General features: G+C 50.0%; 1 protein-coding gene across 12 annotated transcripts in view; it reads left to right on the top strand.

Moving 5' to 3' along the window:
• Positions 1–22,404, top strand: part of Atp2b2 (ATPase plasma membrane Ca2+ transporting 2) — a 305,270-nt gene that overhangs the window by 233,463 nt on the left and 49,403 nt on the right. For 6 of the 12 annotated variants that reach the window (XM_076940274.1, XM_076940279.1, XM_076940275.1 and 3 more), the window contains 6 exons: positions 5,758–5,883; positions 7,631–7,663; positions 8,815–8,874; positions 18,496–18,537; positions 19,276–19,434; positions 21,556–21,770. In XM_076940274.1, the coding sequence (XP_076796389.1) occupies positions 5,758–5,883; positions 7,631–7,663; positions 8,815–8,874; positions 18,496–18,537; positions 19,276–19,434; positions 21,556–21,770 (635 nt within the window). The remainder of the gene's footprint in view (positions 1–5,757; positions 5,884–7,630; positions 7,664–8,814; positions 8,875–18,495; positions 18,538–19,275; positions 19,435–21,555; positions 21,771–22,404) is intronic. The other 6 variants (XM_076940278.1, XM_076940281.1, XM_076940282.1 and 3 more) reach the window with 2 other exon arrangements.

The following is a 22,404-nucleotide window of genomic DNA, read 5'->3' as shown; positions in this document are numbered from 1 at the left end:
GTTGAATCTCCAGTCCAAACTAGTTTTGGAAAAAGCCCTGTTCAAACAGTTAACCCCATAGGAGAGATACGAAATGGTATGCAAAAGCCAAGAATGGCGCAGAGAGGTCAGTGGAGGTGGTAGTGAGCGGAGTTTGGAGGGTGGCTAGGAGCTCGCTTGGTCCATTTTCCTGCAGGCGAGTGGGATGACCTGGCAATACAAAAGAAAGATCCATGAGTCTTTCAGGTAATAGAAAGTATTTATCTAGAATGTATTCACTGCGTGTCTTATTTGGGGTTACTATTGCTGTGATGTAACACCATGACCAAAAGCAACTTGTGGAACAAAAGGATTTATTTTACCCAGTTTCGTATAATGATTGATCAGCAAAAGCAGTTAGGAACTCAAACAGGCAGGATCCTGGAGCACGAACTGATGCAGAGGCCATGGAGGGGTGCTGCTTACTGGTTTGCTTCCTATTGCTTGCTCAGCCTGCTTTCCTATAGAGCCCAGGATCACCAACCTCAGGGTGGCACCACCCACAATGGGCTAGGCCCTCCCCTGTCAGTCACTAATTAAGAAATGCCCTGCAAGCTTGCCCCCACTCCAGGCTTATGGAGTCATTTTTTCAATTGGGGTTTCCTCCTCTCAGATGACTCTAGCCTGTGTCAAGTTGACATAAGACTAGTCTGTAGATCCATGTCTCTATTAAGCACCTACTGTATGCCAGTGGCTAATGGGACAGACAAGGACTATGCTGTGCTGGAATTTTGAACCTGGTTGAGGACAGCAGTCAAGGAAGGAATGCACAAACAAATAGTTTGGGACAGTAAATCCATCAAAGACACAAGACAGCCTGCAGTGAGAGGGGAGGGGGCCCTGGAGTGGGGAAGAATCTCAGCAAGTCATGGAACACCTGGCTCAGGAAGTTTCATTAAATCAGTGGTTCTCAACCTTCCTAATGCCATGACCCTTTATTACAGTTCCTCATGTTGTAGTGACCCCCCAACCATAAAATTATTTTTGTTGCTATTTTATAACTGTATTCTTGCTACTGTTATGAATGGTAATGAAATTATTTTGGAGATAGAGCTTTGCCAAAGGGGTTGCAACCCACAGGTTGAAAACCATTGCCTTCAGGCGAAAGTCAGAACATTGAGGAATGTATTCCAGGCAGAGATATGTCAAGTGCAAAGGTCCTGGGGTCTGAGTGAGGGATCCTGGAAGCAGTCTCCTCTAGGAACACAGGGCCATGTGAAAGATAAGAAGATGGTCCCACTTCCATTGGCCCTGGTTCCAGTCCTTGAGCTGCAGGAGTTGACAGGCAGGCAAGCATCGTTGGAGCCTTCTCTGGGCCTCAGTTTACTTGTAAGGTTCATAGAGTGTCTGTGGTTTCACAAAGTGGGAGCCACTGGCACAGGGTCTGTAGACACTGAGGACACCCATGGATGTCCTTCCTCATAGCTGATGGAGACAAGGCTGGGTTCTAACCTCTTTGCCTAGGGACCCCAGACAACTCTTCATCTTCCCCAAGCCTCTATTTGCTCATGTATAAAATGGTTGGTTGTTCCACTTCAAAGGAATATGTGGAAGCAAGGACTTTTCCTTCATTTCCATGTTCCACCCTGCCCCTTCCACCTCTCAAGGCTGCCCCTCCTCCACTCCAGCTCCTCTCAGTGGACCTGGAGTTGCTGCCATGACTAGATGCCTTGAACTCTCTCTACCCCTGCCTGGAACCTTTGCCAGCCTTCCTGTCTGCTGACCCTTCAGGGACCCATAGGCACTAGTTTTCGGGTATCCATAGACCTTGCCCCCAAATCCCAGTTTCAGAATGCCCTGCTGGCACATGATACAGCTGATGTCAAAGAAGGCAACGATGAGTCACGTTCTAGTTGCTTGTCCCAGTCCCATTCAGCTGTGGTCCTAAAAGGACCCTGAGCCCATAGAAGCTTGTGTCCGTGTCTGTCGTGGAGCCCACAGGCTTGCACTCAGCTTAAAGCACAGCAAAACCGAGGAGAGATAGAGAAAGTGAGTTCTGGCTTAGCATTCACCAAATCCCAAATTCATCCTGAACAAGGAGAAGAACCTAGAAAGATCTCATTTTCAGAAGCACCAGACCAGGTTGTAGGCATCCACATAACTGACCCCACGATGGATAGATGGACAAACACCAAACCATGACACATCAGAATGGGCAGAAAGAAGGGCTGAGAAATCCCAGAAGCCCAGGTCTGTAGCACCATGGGTTTCAGACACCAGAGCAAGGCTGCAGTTGTTCTGTTGATGCCTAGAAAGGCATTAGTCACATCGCTTACCCAGCAATCCCTGTGCTGCAGGTCCCTGAGAGGCAGGTGACATTCTGGAATATGAACACTAGCTTAGGTCAGTTTGCGTAACCTTAAGATCATCTCAAACTTCCAAAAAAAGGCTTCATATGCCCCAGGGTCAGCAGTCAAGCGCCAGAGGTCAGGAGACAAGGAACGCAAGAAGGCTGGGATCTGATCCTGAGCTCTGATTGCACAGCTGAGGCCTCAGAGAGCCAGCCAAGCCCCTGGGACAGTGGTTCTCAACCTGTGGGTCTTGACCCATTTGGAAGTCAAATGACCCTTCTACAGGGTCTTGAGTGTCAGATATTTACATTATGATTCATAACAGTAGCAAATCGACAGTTATAAAGTAGCAAGGAAATAATTTGATGGTTGGGGGTCCCAGCATCAGGAGAAGTCCCTGGGGGTTTCCCAGATCTGGTGAGCTCTTTGTCCTGCCCCCCTTCTCTTTCCCCTATCTACCTGCAACAGGTCACAGGAGCTGCCAGCCCCAGGGGGTGATGGGAGTGATTAGATTAGAAGGTGATTTGAGGCCTGCTTATCGTGGGTGGAAATTGGCCCCCACATCTTTTTCCATTCCTCCTCTGCTAGGCAGAGGAAAACAGCCTTCCTGTGGCCTCTGGACCCAAGGACCAGCATAGCCATCTCCAGGCCAGCCTCCCCTCAGCTAGAATTTAGGGCTCGCTTTTGGAGCATTTCCCCTTGGAAGAAATGGCCTGTGTCCAAGATCCTAGGTTATAAAGACAGAGAGTTTTAAAGCTCGCCATTGCTTTTCACCAGTGTGAGGTCTGGGGAAACCTACCTCACCCTTCCAGCCTTCCAGCCTCAGTTTCCTCCTGGTGTGAGAGCTGAGATTACTACTTGTAGGATAGGGGTGTGGCATGGTTCCAGGACACAGTAGGTGTTCCAAATGTTTCCTTTGTGTACACTGTAGGTGTTCCAAAGCTTTCCTGGAGCTTCAGTTTCCTTGTGTGTCTCATGATCCAGTCAATCCCTCATCCCAGCACATGAGCAGAGTTGGCACCCAGAACACTGTGAGTGGTAGCTCAGCTTAGCCCTGCTGGATAGTCTCATAGAGCAGATATGGCTACTGAATGTGCCAGAGCTGGCTGAGGAGTGGAAGGCAGAGGCTACCCTGCACTTCACTGTGGAGAGACTCACTGGGTAGACATGGCTGCTGTCTGCTTCCCAGGCAGCCACTGTCAGATTCAGTGACATTTAGCACCTTCCTGCAACATAGATACCCTCCACTCCCAGAGATACTCCACCTTCCCCAGACAAAGCTCAGTCTGATCTCATGAAACTCCAGCTTCTTGGGTACTTCCTAGCAGCCTCTGGCAGCCCTTTGCAGTCCCGCTTTGCCTTCTATCTCTGGATTCAGAAGCTTGTGGACCTTGTGGTTCTCAGATTCCACTTTGTTTAGTGTCCCTAGGGTTCATCATGTCTCAGCATGTGTCAGCACTACCATCTCCTGAAGGTTGATAGTCCAGTGTGCAAAGAGAGGTAGAGAGAATACCTTTTCCCACCTTTGCTTTGTCTTATTATTTCTTAAGACAGGGTCTCATGTAGCCCAGGCTGCCCTCAAACTTAATATATAGCTAAGGTTGTCCTTTAACTGAGGATGTTCTTGAATTCCTGATTCTCCCATTTCTTCTACCATCCAAACACAGGAATAACATTTATCTCCCACAAGTTCTCTGTGGTGTCTAAGACAGCCACTCTCTGAGCCTGCACAGTAGAGGCCCACCTTCCAAAAAGCAGGACTTGGTAATTCAAAAGCCCCAAAGAGATGGCTTTGAGAGATTGCTCAGCAGTTAAGACCACTTGCTGCTCTTGCAAAGGATCCAGGTTCAGTTCCCAGTACCCCTGAGGTAGTCCACAACCTTCTGTAACTCCAGTTCCATGAGATCCAATGTTCTCTTCTGGCCCCTTTTAGTACTGCACATACATGGTGCAGAGATACATCCAAGCAAAACATGTGTATGCATAAAACAAAAATAAATAAATAAATAAATAAATAAATAAATAAATAAATAAATAAATAAGTAGATGTAGAGCCACTTCTCTCAGTAGCTGCCCTTCCAGACACCTAAGATTTCTAGGGCTTTCTGGAACCCATTTTGAGAAATTTAAGATTCTAAAAAAATAATCTGAATGTGGTAATGCAGGCCTGCAGTCACAACTACTCAGGCGGCTAAGGCAGGGGAATCACAGTTCAAAACCTGCCTAGGCCAGAGTGAGTTCAAGGCCAAGGTTAGGCAACTCAGTAAGGTGGTGTCTCAAAATTCAAATATGCCAAAAGGCTCAGATATGGCTCAGCTGGTAGGATGCTTGCCTTGCATACACTGATTCCGTCCCTAGCACCACATAAGTCAGGCCTGGTGGCATATGTCTGTAACCCAGCATTAGAAAGGCTAAGACATTGGGATCAGTAGTATAAGATCATCCTCAGAGCACAGCAAGTTCAAGGCCAGGCTGGGATACATGATAACCTGTCTCAAAAATGACTGAAGAAGGCACTCTGCAGTAGAGCATTAGCCTTGAATGTACAAGGCCTGGATTTAATCCCTAGTACCTCAAATAATAACCAGGACAACAATAACAGTGGTGCTAACTTTCTAGGCGAAGCACCTGGACTTTTCTTTCTTGCCAAATAGATGCCCCAGGGAATCTGATGTTACAGTTATACCCACATCCTCAGCATGAAACTTGGAAGGTTTGCACAGGATGACTTACAGAAGCCAGTTATGTTGTAATAAAGTAGTTTTAAAGTGTGTAGCAGTCATGTCTGGGTTTCTATATTAGCCCACAAAACAAGAAGACAAATTACTGGTCCACTGTCAGAGAGATGATAGTCAACATCCACCATAAGAAAAAAACCTGGAGTCTATAATGTATCTACAATTATGTGTGCTGTTAGCGGTGATAGGTTCCATTTGTTATGTACATTCATAATGGGGAGAAAACACTTTGAATTCACTTTGAGGTTCATGAAAGAGTGTATGATTTGAGGTTTTCTCATCTCAGTTCACAAACTCCTGAACTCCCCATTAGGAGGGAAGGTGAGCTAGTCCTCAGCAGTACTCTCTAGGCCTTAGTTCCCATTCCTCCTTGATTGCAGAATAAGATCTGATTTCAGATACTATCCATAAGAAAAGAGTGTTACCTGCTTGGCCTATAAGAACAGTGGAAGAAGAAGTGGGGGTTAGAAACAAGCAGGAAGTGGCTGTCAAGGCCAGGATAGGAGGTTCTGGGTCTGTATCTTCTGTAGAACAGAGAACTGAGAGACAACAGCAATCTTGTAATACTGTCTCAAGCCCAACTCTAACTGAAAGTGCCACTCATTATCTCAGTGAGCAAGGTGCTACAAGCTGATGGATACCTGTTCCGTTTGTTCATTTGTGGAGGAGTCTTTGGCCATGTGATAGTAACCCTGTTACACCTTCCTCAGGAACCCATGTGATGGAGGGCTCAGGACGGATGGTGGTGACTGCTGTGGGTGTGAACTCTCAGACTGGCATCATATTTACCCTGCTTGGGGCTGGTGGTGAAGAGGAAGAGAAGAAAGACAAAAAAGGTAAGCCTCCTATACACACACATTCGAAAAGCAAGAAAGGAGCTTTTAAGGCCACATTTTCCATTTATCTGTTCACTCCACATTATAGAGCACTTTCTACACCATGCCCTGTGCCAATAGATGCCACCTTTGTCCTCAAGGTCTGCTGGAGTTGGGTGGGTTCTATATGTTCCATCTTCCCTAGTCTTTGTCTTGTCCAGTCATGTCACAGAGGCCCCTCCTTTCCCTTAAGGTCAGGCTCAGAATGCTGGGCATGTCCTTCGATCTCCAGTCTCCAACAGTAGAGGCAGCCAAAAGGAGCTGGTTCCCCATCACCTCACTATTAAATAGAAGTCTTCACACATAAATATTCCTTCTGACATTGTTAATTCTACCAGCAGAGTTTTCAATCCATCCAGCACAGAACAGTCACAGGCATGGGCAGAGGTGATTCTTGGAAAGGTGGTTGAAATTGGTCCCATGCTTACTGCTCTGATTCCCCAGAAGCTCACCATGCCCAAGTCCTGGTTCTACTTACCCTTTCAAAGTAAAAGTCCTTATTACCTGGTGTCCCTCAGTGCAGTGAGTAGCAGTCTGTGATACAAATACCTTTTGAAATAGAGGAGAGATGCTCACATAAAAAGTCCTGAGCCCAAAGGCCAGAACAGCTAACTCCTTACCTAGAATCCATACTCAGTCTTGGGCACAGTGCCATCTAAGACTGTCAAGCCTTTGACTCCTTTCCTAAGCTCTAGGGAAGCTTCCCCAATATTCTGACCTTTTGGGAGCTTAGAAAAGGTCGATAACAGGGCAGGTGGCCCTCCCCAAGTTCAAGCAGGTATGCTACCCTTGCTCAGAGGCCACTGGAATACAAAACCTGCATCCAGGCTAAAGGCTGCTGATACCTGAGAGAAGAACTCCTTTCCAGTGTGTCCCCCTAGGGTCACAGCTGTCCCTTCAGTACTGAGCATTAACAGTGAAGCTTCACTGTTAGCTGGGAAATCTAGATGCTGGGAAGAGCAAAGTGGGGCTGAGTTCAAAATGGGGCTAAGTCTTGGCTGAGAGTCCCAGCAGGTATTGGGACAAGGAGATGAGTAAATAAGGACCTGTAGCTAGGGTGAATAGACTAAGTGCAGGCAGTAGGACAAAGCTAAGAAATTGGTAGAATGCAGTAGTTTGAACCCATATTCCAATATCTGTGGGGCCTGGCTAGGGAGAGATACCCAGAAGCTCTTGCAGATGAATCCTATATCTGACAATGTCATGAGGAAAGCAGGCATCAGTGGCCCCTTGGGTATCATTCAGAGTCCCTTGCTGAAACTGAACCAGAATACAGAGGTACAAGATTCAGCTTTGTATAAGGAGTCAAGATGAAATATAAATAGCTTATGGCAGAAAAGCCAGAATTGGACTCCTTGGACTTCCCATCCCATCATGTCAACCAGAGACACAGCTCAGAGTCCAGGATGGTTTCATGTGCAGGGGTGTGTGTGCACATGCATGCATGTGTCTGTGTGTGTGTTGTGTGTATATGCATCTGTGTGTGCACATGCATGTGTGTGCGTGTGTGTACATGCATGGTGTGTGTATGGGTATATGTGTGTGGGTACATGCATATGTGCATACATGGTGTGTGTGTGTGTGTGTGTGTGTGTGTGTGTGTGTGTGTGTGTGTATGAGCATGTGTGGTGGTGGTGGTCTGGTGTGATATGCACACAAGTTGTGTGTGCTTCTCCTTCATTAACATGTCTCAAAAATCATCACACAGGTGTGAAGAAGGGGGATGGCCTTCAGCTACCAGGTACAGTAAGACAACCCTCAGGGAAGATGGGTTCTTAGGGATAGCTGCAGCCGTGGGCCCCTAGATCAGCAGCACATAGTTGGAGTAGACCCCTGCCTACTAGAGATTATCCCCTCAGACAGTCCTCTTTGATCTCCTGTATTCTAGCCCATCAGGACAAGAAAAACTCACTCTTCCCCCTTGTCCTTATGTCCCAGGCCAAATGGCACCTCCATTGAAGCCCCACACACTACCATACAGTACCTCTCTTGTCATCATAGCATCCCACAACCAACATCCCTACTAAGCAGTCTCAGCTCCTGTCTCCTAGCACACAGTGTGTCCACCTCACTCACTAGTGTCCCTTCCTCTTGCTTCACACATAACCATATCCCTGCCCCAAGAAAGAACTCCATGAAGGTAAAATTGGTGGTACCATACCATTGTTAATTTCTAAGTTAAGATCTCCCTGATATAAAAGGAGACATTCAGAAGTCCCTCTTGGGTGAGACATCTCACGTAGGGGTTACTACAGTGATCGTCAATGAGCTGGTCAGGGAAAGAGAAGGAAGTAGTGGGTAGTGGCCACCACTGACAGCAGTTCTTCAGGGACACAACAATGGTGGTCACAGGGAAGGTCCCTTATAACTAACTGTTCAGGCCATATACCACTCACTGAGCATTTTGAATTGACAAGTCCCTGGAGTGGACTTCCTTATTCCGTGGGGTTCCCACCTGACCAGCTAAGCCAACACAGTTCAGATGTCACCATAGAAGTGCCATCCCAGCCGGTTGTGTGGTGTGTGCCTTTAATCCCAGCACTTGGCAGGCGGGCAGGTGCATCTCTGTGAGTTCAAGCCCAGCCTGTTCTACAGAGCCAGCTCCAGGCCAGGCATGGCTACGTAGTAAAACCCCATCTCAAAAATAACTAATAAAGTGCCATCCCACCTGAGCATCTGACCACACTCCATGCTGTCCTGAGTCTCAGTCCCCACCCTCCCCTACGACATCCATAGGAACATTTCACCCCCATCCCCAATTTGAGTTCCTCACTTTCCAGCAGAGTTTTGTTTTTCAAGATTAAGACATGTGATTATCCCCAGTAGGTTCATGTCTCTGTGGTCGCCTTCTCCATTGTGACATTGCATTTTCCATCCCTCCCACCCCCACAGCGGCCGACGGCGCAGCACCTGCAAACGCTGCAGGTAGCGCAAATGCCAGCCTAGTCAATGGTACGTCTCCACGGCGAGCTCTTGGGCTGGGTTGCTGGGTGTCTACTTCTCTACCCCTACTTGAGGCTTTTCCTATCCTGGGTCCCACAGATCTCCGACATGCATGGCCTCTCCAGAACACTCTCCCTCCCGTATGGGACAGGTACTGAAAAGCAGAACCGCAACCCAAGAAGTCAACTCCACATGACCTTGGCTTCTGGCCCATGAGAAGCAGTATGCCACCCAGTGTGGCCCACCCTTAAGCATGGTTCTAGCTCTGGTTTGAGAACATTACCTCGGGTCAGGAACTAACCAGAAGCCAGCATCTGAGTTCCTAGAACAAGCTCCAAGCCTCCTCTAACACTCCCCAAAGGTGGAGACTCAGGCTGGAGTTCAGCTCTTTAACTCCGCCTAGCATGGCTGAGCCACAAGCAGACATTTCTTCCTCAGTCTCTTTCTCTTCTCTCTTGCCAAGCCAGCAGGTATCGAGGCTTGTGGGACTTGGGCCTAGTCTGTCCTTCTAGTCTGAACTGGTGTGTCTTGCTGGTGCATCTAAGGGTCTCTGCATTCTTACTTCCCTGGGGTGGCTAGTTGGAGTGGCTGCCCATGTCCCTGGTCTTCATCACTCCCTCCTCATACACAAGCATGGAGGATTCTAGCCACTTGCTCTAGGGATCTCTACTGTCCACCATCATCAGACATCACCTGTGTCCCTATTAGGTCCTGTGATAACCACCTAGGCTGTACCTGGATGCTTGAGACATTAGGGTTTAGCTGTGAAAATACTGCCAGAGAAGCTAAGGCAAGGGCCAGGCGTGTCCATCGCTAAGTACTGGACATATTTCTTATCCATTCTGTAGTTCACTTCCCACCCCTCCTGCAGGATGTGGATACTCTGACCCACCGCATCCTCCTACCCTACACCCTACACACCCTACACCCCCTACACCTACACACCCTACACCTACACACCCTACACCCTACACACCCTACACACCCTACACCCTACACCCTACACACCCTACACCCTACACCCTACACACCCTACACCCTACACACCCTACACCCCCTACACCTACACACCCTACACCTACACACCCTACACCCTACACACCCTACACACCCTACACCCTACACACCCTACACCCTACACACCCTACACCCTACACACCCTACACCCTACACACCCTACACCTACACACCCTACACCTACACACCCTACACCCTACACACCCTACACCCTACACACTCTACACCTACACACCCTACACCCTACACACCCTACACCCTACACACCCTACACCCTACACACCCTACACCCTACACACCCTACACCCTACACACCCTACACCCTACACACCCTACACCTACACACCCTACACCCTACACACCCTACACAAACACACCCTACCCCTACACACCCTACACCCTAACCCTACACACCCTACACCCTACACACCCTACACCTACACACCCTACACCCTATACACCCTACACCCTACACACCCTACACCCTACACCCTACAAACCTAACCACCCCTACCACCCTACACACCCTACACCTACACCACCTACACCTACACACCCTACACCCTACACACCCTACACCCCCTACACCCTACACACCCTACACCCTACACACCCTACACCTACACACCCTACACCCTACACACCCTACACCTACACACCCTACACCCTACACACCCTACACCCTACACACCCTACACCCCTACACAAAACCCTACACCCTACACACCCTACACCCTACACACCCTACACCTACACACCTACACCCTACACACACTACACCCTACACACCCTACACCCTACACACACTACACCTACACACCCTACACCTACACACCCTACACCCTACACACCCTACACCTACACACCCTACACCTACACACCCTACACAACCTACACCCTACACACCCTACACACCCTACACCTACACACCCTACACCCTACACACCCTACACCCTACACACCCTACCACCCTACACCTACACACCCTACACCTACACACCCTACACCCTACACACCTTACACCCTACACACCCTACACTACCACACCCTACACACCCTACACCCTACACACCCTACACCCTACACACCCTACACCCTACAACACTCTACACCCTACACACCCTACACCTACACACCCTACACCCTACCACCCTACCCCTACACACCCTACACCCTACACACCCTACACCTACACACCCTACACCTACACACCCTACACCTACACACCCTACACCTACACACCCTACACCTACACACCCTACACCCTACACCCTACACACCCTACACACCCTACACCTACACACCCTACACCCTACACACCCTACACCCTACACACCCTACACCCTACACACCCTACACCCTACACCCCCTACACCCTCACACTCCTACAACCTACACACACCCTACACCCTACACACCCTACACCTACACACCCTACACCCTACACACCCTACACCTACACACCCTACACCCTACACACCCTACACCTACACACCCTACACCTACACACCCTACACCCTACACACCCTACACCCTACACACCCTACACCCTACACACTACACCCTACACCCTACACACCCTACACCCTACACACTCTACACCCTACATACCCTACACCCTACACACCCTACACCTTACACACCCTACACCCTACACACCCTACCCCTACACACCCTACACCCTACACACCCTACACCCTACACACCCTACACCTACACACCCTACACCTACACACCCTACACCCTACACACCCTACACCTACACACCCTACACCCTACACCCTACACCCTACACACCCTACACCCTACACACCCTACACCCTACACACCCTACACCTACACACCCTACACACCCTACACCTACACACCCTACACCCTACACACCCTACACCTACACACCCTACACCCTACACACCCTACACCCTACACACCCTACACCCTACACACTCTACACCTACACACCCTACACCCTACACACCCTACACCTACACACCCTACACCCTACACACCTACACCCTACACACCCTACACCCTACACACCCTACACCCTACACACCCTACACCCTACACACCCTACACCCTACACACCCTACACCCTACACACCCTACACCCTACACACCCTACACCCTACACACCCTACACCCTACACACCCTACACACCCTACACCCTACACCCTAACACCCTACACCTACACCCTACCTACACACCCTACACCTACACACCCTACACCCTACACCCCTACACCCTACACACCCTACACCCTACACACCCTACACCCTACACACCCTACACCCTACACACCCTACACCCTCACACCCTACACCCTACACACCCTACACCCTACACACCCTACACCCTACACACCCTACACCCTACACACCCTACACCCTACACACCCTACACCCTACACACCCTACACCTACACACCCTACACCCTACACACCCTACACCCTACACCTACACACCCTACACCTACACACCCTACACCTACACACCCTACACCTACACACCCTACACCTACACACCCTACACCCTACACCCTACACACCCTACACCCTACACACCCTACACCCTACACACTCTACACCCTACACACCCTACACCCTACACACCCTACACCTACACACCCTACACCTACACACCCTACACCCTACACACCCTACACCTACACACCCTACACCTACACACCCTACACCCTACACACCCTACACCTACACACCCTACACCTACACACCCTACACCCTACACACCCTACACCTACACACCCTACACCCTACACACCCTACACCTACACACCCTACACCTACACACCCTACACCCTACACACCCTACACCCTACACACCCTACACCCTACACACCCTACACCCTACACACCCTACACACCCTACACCCTACACACCCTACACCCTACACACCCTACACCCTACACACCCTACACCTACACACCCTACACCTACACACCCTACACCCTACACACCCTACACCCTACACACCCTACACCTACACACCCTACACCTACACACCCTACACCTACACACCCTACACCTACACACCCTACACCCTACACACTCTACACCCTACACCCTACACACTCTACACCCTACACCCTACACACCCTACACCCTACACACCCTACACCCTACACACTCTACACCTACACACCCTACACCCTACACACCCTACACCTACACACCCTACACCCTACACACCCTACACCCTACACACCCTACACCCTACACACCCTACACCCTACACACCCTACACCCTACACACCCTACACCCTACACACCCTACACCCTACACCCTACACACCCTACACCCTACACACCCTACACCCTACACACCCTACACCCACCCCACCCTACACCCTACACCCTACACCCTACACACCCTACACCCTAAACACCCTACACCCTACACACCCTACACCCTACACACCCTACACCCTACACACCCTACACCTACACACCCTACACACCCTACACCCTACACACTCTACACCTACACACCCTACACCTACACACCCTACACCTACACACCCTACACCCTACACCTACACACCCTACACCTACACACCCTACACCCTACACACCCTACACCCTACACACCCTACACCCTACACACTCTACACCTACACACCCTACACCCTACACACCCTACACCTACACACCCTACACCCTACACACCCTACACCCTATACACCCTACACCCTACACCCTACACCCTACACACCCTACACCTACACACCCTACACCCTACACACCCTACACCCTACACACCCTACACCCTACACACCCTACACCTACACACCCTACACCCTACACACCCTACACCCTACACACTCTACACCTACACACCCTACACCTACACACCCTACACCTACACACCCTACACCCTACACACCCTACACCTACACACCCTACACCTACACACCCTACACCCTACACACCCTACACCCTACACACCCTACACCTACACACCCTACACCCTACACACCCTACACCCTACACACCCTACACCCTACACACCCTACACCCTACACACCCTACACCCTACACACCCTACACCCTACACACCCTACACCCTACACACCCTACACCCTACACACCCTACACCCACACACCCTACACCTACACACCCTACACCCTACACACCCTATACCCTACACACCCTACACCCTATACCCTACACTTCTATCCAACCTACCTGCTTTCAAAGCAACCAAGAGACCCACCCAGAAGATGTCAGGGACTGCACAAGGCACCTCTGCAAGAAGTTGCTAATTCTAGTGTAGGTCTATTTCAAGCCCAGGAGGAGGAAGGAAGGCAGCTGGGGCTGTGGGTGGTGTCAAGCAACAGGGAGGGGTGGCTGAGAGGTGACAGAAAGAGCCAGCATGGGCAAACCCACAGCTGAGTTAGAAGGAACCAAGAACTCACTTTCCCTAGGAGACAAGCATACAGGCATCATCCACAACAGCCAGTTCCAGAAGAAAAGGAGAGTTTCCCTCGCAGGCAGTGGCCAGAACCAACAGAGAGGATGAGGAGCTTTGGTTTCTCAACTGACACTGCACTACTGTTTCCTGTTCTCTATCTCTTTCTTCCTCCTGAAGGCCCTGTGACACAGGCTTTGTCTGAATATAAAGGATGAAGAGACTGAGACTCTAGGAAATTAGGGCATTCATCTAATCCCAGTGTGGTGGCACACTCCTTTAATCCCAGCACTCGGGAGGCAGAAGCAGATGGATCTCTGTGAGCCCAAAGCCAGCCTGATCTACATAGTGAGTTCCATTACAGGCAGGGCTACATAGACTCCCATCTCCAAACAAAACAACATAATAGCTCTAGCTTTTCACCACACACAACTCAAAACTGCCCGTGGTTTCTCACAGACAAGCATGGAGGATACAACACCCTCTTCTGACCTCTACAGGCACCAGGCACACTTGTGGTACACAGACATACATGTGGACAAAACACTCACACATATAAAATAAAATTAAAAATAAATAAATATAAATCCAGAAAACAGACATGCTTGGCTCTGAGATGTGTCTTTCTCCAGTCAATCCAGGATTCCACAATAAAGTGTGTCTTACAGGTTTTCCAAGGAAATGGAGAGATTCCCCCCAAAAATGATCCTCTAATCAAAGATATTTGAGGGCTGGGTGTGGTGATCTGAATCTATAATTCTAACACTTATGAGACAGGCATCCTAGCAGATGGGAACATCATAAATTTGAAGCTAGCCTGGGCTACAGAATAGGGTCCTGTGTGAAAGATCTCAATGGCTTGGGACCTAGCTCAGTGCTCAGGCATTTGCTTAGCATAGACAAGGTCCATGGTATTCTCTGTACTAAGATTGATTAGAGGACCCTGAGGAAGAAGGAGAGAGAGAGAGAGAGAAAGAGAGAGAGAGAGGGGGGGGAGGAAGGAAGGAAGGAAGGAAGGAAGGAAGGAAGGAAGGAAGGAAGGAAGGAAGGTAAGCAGGCCATCGGACCCCAGTTCAGGCCAAGAAATAAGAGTTTGAATTGTAGCACTGTTCAGACTCCAAAAGGAAGCAAAGAGAGCTGGTGGCTGAGCCTGGGGCAATGAGAGAGAACCCATTATGATCTCATCTCTTTTCTTTGAGCCATACTTTGGTGATATAGGAAAGAAAATAAAAAAATAAAAGAAAGAAAGAGAAGAACAGCCACAGACATGGCGGCAGTGGTTCCCTAACTGTGACCCTCCCAGTTCCACATCTGAAAGGTGGGGTGTCCACCCATCCTGGAAGCATCAGAATCACTGTTTTTATTTCGCTATTTTCTTTTACACTCATGCACATCACACTGTCAATCGAAACAAAGTGCTCGCCGGGTGTTTTTCCTCAGCATCCCTCTGGTTGCCACGGGCCCATTTCACAGAGAAAAGAAAAGAAGAGAAGTGACTCTTCCAAGGTCTCCTAGCCTGTAGCCTGTTCCCACCAAAGCTTGTTTATTGTCATCTGTCCAGGGATCTTCCAGGTTCAAGATGAGTCCATCTAGAATACATGCAGAGCAGAGCCTGGGAGACCTCACGCACCCCTGATCCTTGTTCCTCTCACTTTCATCCTTGGGCCCATCTTCCAGGTCCCAGTGCAGGGCCAGGTGGGCACCAGTTTAATAAGAACCTCAAATAAGTCCCTTGCTTCTGACAAAACAGGCCATCTGCAGCAAAGTGCTCCCAGATACAGCTCCCTTCCTCCAGCGTGTGCACTGGTGATTATTTGTCTGGCCGCATAATCGCTATGGCAATAAAAGAGAGAATCGCTGAGTTTAATAGCTATATGCAGCAGCTAGGACATCTGGTAATATGAGGTAAAACAAGCCCTTCTGGCATTCCAGAGGTGCTTCTGGGAGCCCAGTCCTCTGGCACCTCTTAACCCAGTTAGTAAAATTATTATAAGAAACAAAAAGTAATTGTTGCCCATTATTCTTTTATCCTTTAAAAAAAAAAAAAAAAAGCGCTTTTCTTCATGCTGTTTTTAATCCAAAAGAAAGCATTTTACAATAGGACCAGAAGGGTCTTTATCCTGAAATCCCAGGTGAGTTTGAGGCCCTCTGATGAGAGTTATGGTTAGCGATTAGTGAGGTGGAATCTGTTTGAGTCACCCACCAAGCATCCATAGTGGCAGTAGCAAGCTGATCTCAGAGCTCCAGGGCTATTTTGGAGATGTTCTGTGAAGACAAGATGCCTCCGGACTTCCATCGGCCTCAGCCTTCTCATCTTCAGAATTAAACAGTTCCTCTCACTGTTCCTAACCTTGCAGGGCCTGACAAGACATGGCACTTGCAGAAATGTCTTCAGTCAGCTGAAAGCTGGACTCTGGAAGTGGCTGTTATAAATCCAAAGCCCCAAGTGCTCCCAGAGCTTAAATTCATCACCCCACTGTGCTGAGGTGGGAACAGACTAGGAGAGGCAAAGCCACACGGCTGATTGGTGTCGAGACAAGATTCTCAGGAATCCCTCACAGTGCCACCCCGAGCCCCCTGCCCTTGGCTCAGAGGAGTCTTGGCAGTGGAAACAGCAGCACTGAAACATTCACACTCCAAAGCAAACTGCCTTGACAGTCATCTCTCTCTCAGAGCCTCAGTTTTTCCTCTATAGATGGGAGCCTGACAGGAACATCCTTCTCAGAAGAGACTGTGATAAGCACTCTAGCAGTGTTTCTTGACCTGTCAATCATGTGACCCCTTTTAGGGGTCACATCTCAGATACTTGTATTATGATTCATAACAGTAGCAACATCACAGCTGTGAGGTAGTGAGGAAACAAAGGGTTGCAGTATTAGAAAGGTTGCAAACCACTGCGTTGCATGAAAGCATGGAGACCATGCAAACCTAGAGCCTGCCTGGTGGCCTTGGCAGTAGATAGTAGGAGACAGCCTTCTCCTACCCCTTCTGAGGGACCAAAGCTATAGGAGATTTCAGTGGATGACACAGGCCTAGTAGACAGAAAGGTACAGCTGAAAGCAGGTAAGAAGAAGCAGCATCCATGCATGCCCACAGTGGCCCAGGCTGGGGCTGGGTTTCCTAGGCAGCATTTATGGCAGGTAGAAAGCCCCACACCCAACCCTTCCCCAACACTGGACAGCATCAGGCCCTGGCATGACCAGTAGCACCCAGTATAGCCCCTGGCTCTTGCTGGCCTGTCTGTGAAGCTGGAGCTACTGCTTAAGACCTCTTTTCCAGGGACCAGTGGCTTCCTCCCAAGACCAGGACATTCCCACAGAGCTTCAGTGACCATTTCTGGGGACCCCTTACTCACCCTATGCCCTGTATACTCTACAGGATTTTAAGCAGGGGTGTCCTTGGTGTCTAGCATCATCCTTCAGAAGAATAGTCTGCCCCACCCAGCCCAAAACAAGGGACAAAAGGACATGTTGACCTCCATTCCTCTCCATTCTAGGAAATTGAGATATTCTCTCTCTCTCTCTCTCTCTCTCTCTCTCTCTCTCTCTCTCTCTCTCTCTCTCTCTCATATAAAAGTGATGTAGCTAAAAGGTGAGAGGTGAGCCAGCAGGATCATGAGTTCCAGGCTAGCCTAAGACACTTAGCAAGACCTTGTCTCAAAAAATAAAACATAAAGGGGCTGAGGTTATAGCACAGTGGTGGAGTATCTGCCTAGTACATACAAAGCTGTAGGTTCAAATCCTTATTACTGCAAGGGGATGGGAGGGAGAACAGAAAGGGATAGAGGGAGGAAGAAAAGACTGAATGTTTCTCTTTTCCTCCTTTCATCCATAAGCATCATGGCAGGCTCAGTTTGGGGATCTGGGAGCCTCCCTCTGATTTCCGTGTGCAGACTCTGGTTCCTTTTACCTTCCAGCTCATTCTTTTCATCTATAAAATACTGCAGGCCAAGGTTATTCCAACAGAAACAGCCCCACAACCAGCCCCAAAGAGAACCAAGAGCCCTTCCACCCCACAGCCCCTGTGGCTAACACAATGGCCAGGCTGGCCTTCATTCTAGATCTCCTCAGCATCCCTGAGCACCTCAGCCCTTCCTGTCTGTGACATGAGTGTCTGTGGTCTGTTGCGTCCTCGTGATGACCCGTGCTGCCTGTTGTTTGTTGAAATTCTCTGTTGTGTAGGTAAAATGCAGGATGGCAGTGCTGACGGCAGCCAGAGCAAAGGTAACTGCAGCCATGGGGCTAGAGTCACACGGAGACAGGGATGCACTGGGGCCAGAGGCAGATGCACACACACACCTGTGGGGAGCTCTGGCATCTTTGGGGGTGTAGTCATGATTCTCATTATACTGGGTAAGATAAAGAGGTGTCATAGTGAGGTAGAGGATATACCAGGGTCAGGCTCTCCCAAGCCTACCTATCAGCTTGGATCTGGAAGCTGACTCTTAGAGATTACTACAGGTGGAGGGTGGGCTGGCCTCTGCTCAAAAGAGCCGTGGGTCCTTCTGTCCATCCCATAATGACAAGGATCCCTTGACCAGAGATGGGAACTTGGCACTTGTACCTGGGACACCTTACTTCCTTTTTAAGCCATGCTTTGTGTCCTTCCTATGGCTAACTAACTCCCTAGCAACCCAACAACTTGGCCTCAAGAATACCCAGGGGAACCCTTCTCTTTCTATCTGATTGTGAGAGGGTCAAGGGCCCATTTAGAGTGGAGTCTTGGTTCAGCCCTATCCTGCTGGGAATCTCAAATGTATCTCTGATCCCAGGTGCTACTGGGACCCAGACACTACAGCTGGAAGGGGCAGGTCTATCTGAGGCTTCTTTGCCAGCCATGCAGGGCCCAGATGGGGCAATCAGCATTTCTACTGGGCAGGCAGGGTGGGTGTTAAGCATCCTGGCCTATAGGCTAACCTGCATGTGTGTGTCTGTGTGCACATGCATGCTCTGCCCCTACAGCCAAGCAGCAGGATGGGGCAGCTGCTATGGAGATGCAGCCTCTGAAGAGCGCGGAGGGCGGCGATGCAGATGACAAGAAGAAAGCCAACATGCACAAGAAAGAGAAGTCGGTGCTTCAGGGCAAGCTCACCAAGCTGGCTGTGCAGATAGGCAAGGCGGGTGAGTTCACAGCAGAGACCTCCCATTCTGCCCCATTCTGCCCTCTACCTTGATTCCAATGGTCCTGGAGGCCTGCCCTGCTCTGGATATATGAAGCCCCACTCTGCAAACAGACTGCCACAGCCACAGCTCTGAGGATTTGGGCTGGCAGCTTCCCCCACCTCTGAGTCCCTGCCTACTCCTCTGTAAATGGGGATAAGTTTTTGTCACAGGAAGGCAGGTTGCTTTGAGAATTAAAGATGACTGTGTAGACAGGGGACCTAGCCTGTGGCTTATATCGTAGCAGACATACCTATATGGCCTCTAGTTCCAGATGGCAAAGACTGTATCCTGAGGACAGCAGGGAAATATGGAAGAGGTAACAGCAAGAGGGAGCCAGAATGGATTTGGACTTGATAATGCCCACCCTAGCTATAGTGCAGAAGGACTGAAGGGGTCGGGGCAGAGCCAGGCGCCCATGCAGAAGGACTTATCTGAGCTCTAGAGCAACCCAGGCTTCCCAACTGAGATGTTAGCTGCAGGTGATAGCTGTGGCAGTCTCTTGGCCCAGGGAGCCAAGCCCAGCTGCAAGGTGAGCCCCAGCCCTGCAGCACAGCCTTGACCCGCCCCTTGCGCTGAGGATGTATGAAAAGCAAGACCTCCCACCTGGCTACTGAGGCCTCTGTGGCTGTCTCCATTTCTAATTAAAGACAGCGCAGCAGGGGACAGCTGCAAATTATAGGCTCAGCGGTCTATATTTAAACCTGGTGACAGCTCTCTCGGCTGCCGGGAGCTTGGCTTCCCACCCCTGCGGCTGTCAGGCAGGGATAGAGCCAGGCTCTGATGCTCCGCAGCTGGAGCTAGGGTGGGGAGATATGGGCCCAGGGATTTCCCCCTTCCCTGCTGTGGCTGTCAGAGGCAAGTGATTCCACAGTAGCGCGTGGCACTAACCAAGAAACTAAGTGATGGCAACCTCTTGGCCTCCCCGATCCACCCTACCAGGGGTAAAATTCACAGACATCCTGGGCTCTCCGTCTTCCACTGTCTCCCTCTGGGCTGAATCCCTGGTGGCCAGGGATTTATAGATGGGCAACTCCAAGCCGAGTCTACTAAGCAAGAAATGCAGACCAGAGATGGTGGAAAGCCAGAGTTTTGAAAAACGTGGAGAATTCCTAGTTTTTGCTTCATCTCATGGGACCTCTAGACCACAAGCTTCAAGACAGAGCACATCCACCACGCAGTTACCTGAGCCTTGAGACCCGTACATCAGCCAAGGGATCATGGGCATCTGTTTGGGAAGGTTGTACCCATGGGCCCTTACCATCACCCCTCCTCCATCAGAGAAAGCTGGTAGGCACAGCCCCCAGAATACCTTTGTGGGCAACTGAGGCAGGTCAGGCTTAGGCAGGCAATGTTGAGTTACAGCATTACCCTAGCCAGTCATTTCCCTAGCTGAGCCCCTGTTCCGTCATCCAAAAAAAATCTGTTCTCTCCAACTGGGACACTCTCCCCAAGAACAACACATGTGCCTGATGACTTTTCGAATATCACCTCCTCTAAGATGGCACCCTGGTCATGCTAGCTACAGCAGCCACGTCTTCAGCCACGACTTCCTAGCATTTTGTCCTCACAGCATCAATCCATGTCTGTAACAGTGGCACATAACACACTCTGTTTGTGACTGCCAGATTTCTGTGTCCTAGAGGAAGCACCACGCACCTGCAGTATCACAGGTGCTCAAAGGTGCTTGTTGAGTGGATAAGTAAAAGATTCACCTTCCCTCTTTAATAGTGTAGCAGCTGTATAGAGGTGGCTCGTGGTGTACTCGTGTGTTCCCTAGCCACATGTTTTTAGTGTGGCTGAGTGTCACGTGGACAGGCACCATGCTAGGTACTTTACCTGCATTTCCACATGAGGATTACAAAACCCCAGGAGGGAAATCTGCCCCCTATGCCTCATTGTACAGAAGAGGCAACTGAGGCTCCCTGAGAATCAAAGCGAGGCTCCTGGCCACAAAGCAAGGAAGAACAGCTAGCATATGAGCAGAGGTCTTCCCCAGAGGCCTCTAGAAGCGGTTTAGTGAACATCTCACCCCCCCCCCACCCTCTGGAAGCCCTCTGAGCAGGTGTCCCCATGTCACAGGCCTGGTGATGTCGGCCATCACGGTGATCATCCTGGTGCTCTACTTCACCGTGGACACCTTCGTGGTCAATAAGAAGCCATGGCTGACTGAGTGCACACCCGTCTACGTACAGTACTTTGTCAAGTTCTTCATCATTGGTGTGACGGTGCTGGTGGTCGCTGTGCCCGAGGGCCTCCCTCTGGCTGTCACCATCTCACTGGCCTATTCCGTGAAGGTAAGAGAGGAGAAGACGCAGTGTTGGGCACCTGAAACAATCCCAGCTGGGGCTGTCAGGGAGCCAGGGAGGGCGTAATTGAAGACAGGCTACAAATAGTGTGTGACTGCAACTTGGACTTGGAGAGAGTGTGCGAGCAAGTCCCCCAAATTCAGACACCTTCAGAAGCACAATGCAAACCAAGAGCTAGGCCCTGGCCACACAGGAGCCCTCATTATTCAGGCCCAACAAAGCATGGCTTTATGGGGATGCAACCTAGGCTAGCCAGACCTTCAGAATTTTTCTCAAAAAGAAGCCAAAAATCTATACCTGGTATAAATTGTCTAGATCTGTATTGACAACTCAGACTTACAAAATAAAGAGGGACTGGGATATGGCTGGGTAATAGATCACTTAACTGGCAAGCCCGAGGTCACAATACTGCAAACTGTCAAATGTAGACATCACTGTGCAAGCCATCACCACCCCACCCCACCAAACCCAACAGCTCATGCCCTAAGGTATGGAAAGCATGAGCAAAACCACACAGGAAGCCGCTACCCTTCAGGCAGGGGTTGTTGAAAACACAGGAGGATTTGCAAGCAGTTAAATGATGTACCTTCTGGATGTTTGCTGGCCAGGTGGGACTCTAGGA

The sequence above is a fragment of the Arvicanthis niloticus genome, chromosome 9 (genome assembly GCF_011762505.2).
Source record: "Arvicanthis niloticus isolate mArvNil1 chromosome 9, mArvNil1.pat.X, whole genome shotgun sequence".
NCBI classification, from domain to species: domain Eukaryota; kingdom Metazoa; phylum Chordata; class Mammalia; order Rodentia; family Muridae; genus Arvicanthis; species Arvicanthis niloticus.
The sequence above is the reverse complement of the archived record's forward strand: the minus strand, read 5'-3'. Positions and strand labels throughout refer to the sequence as shown.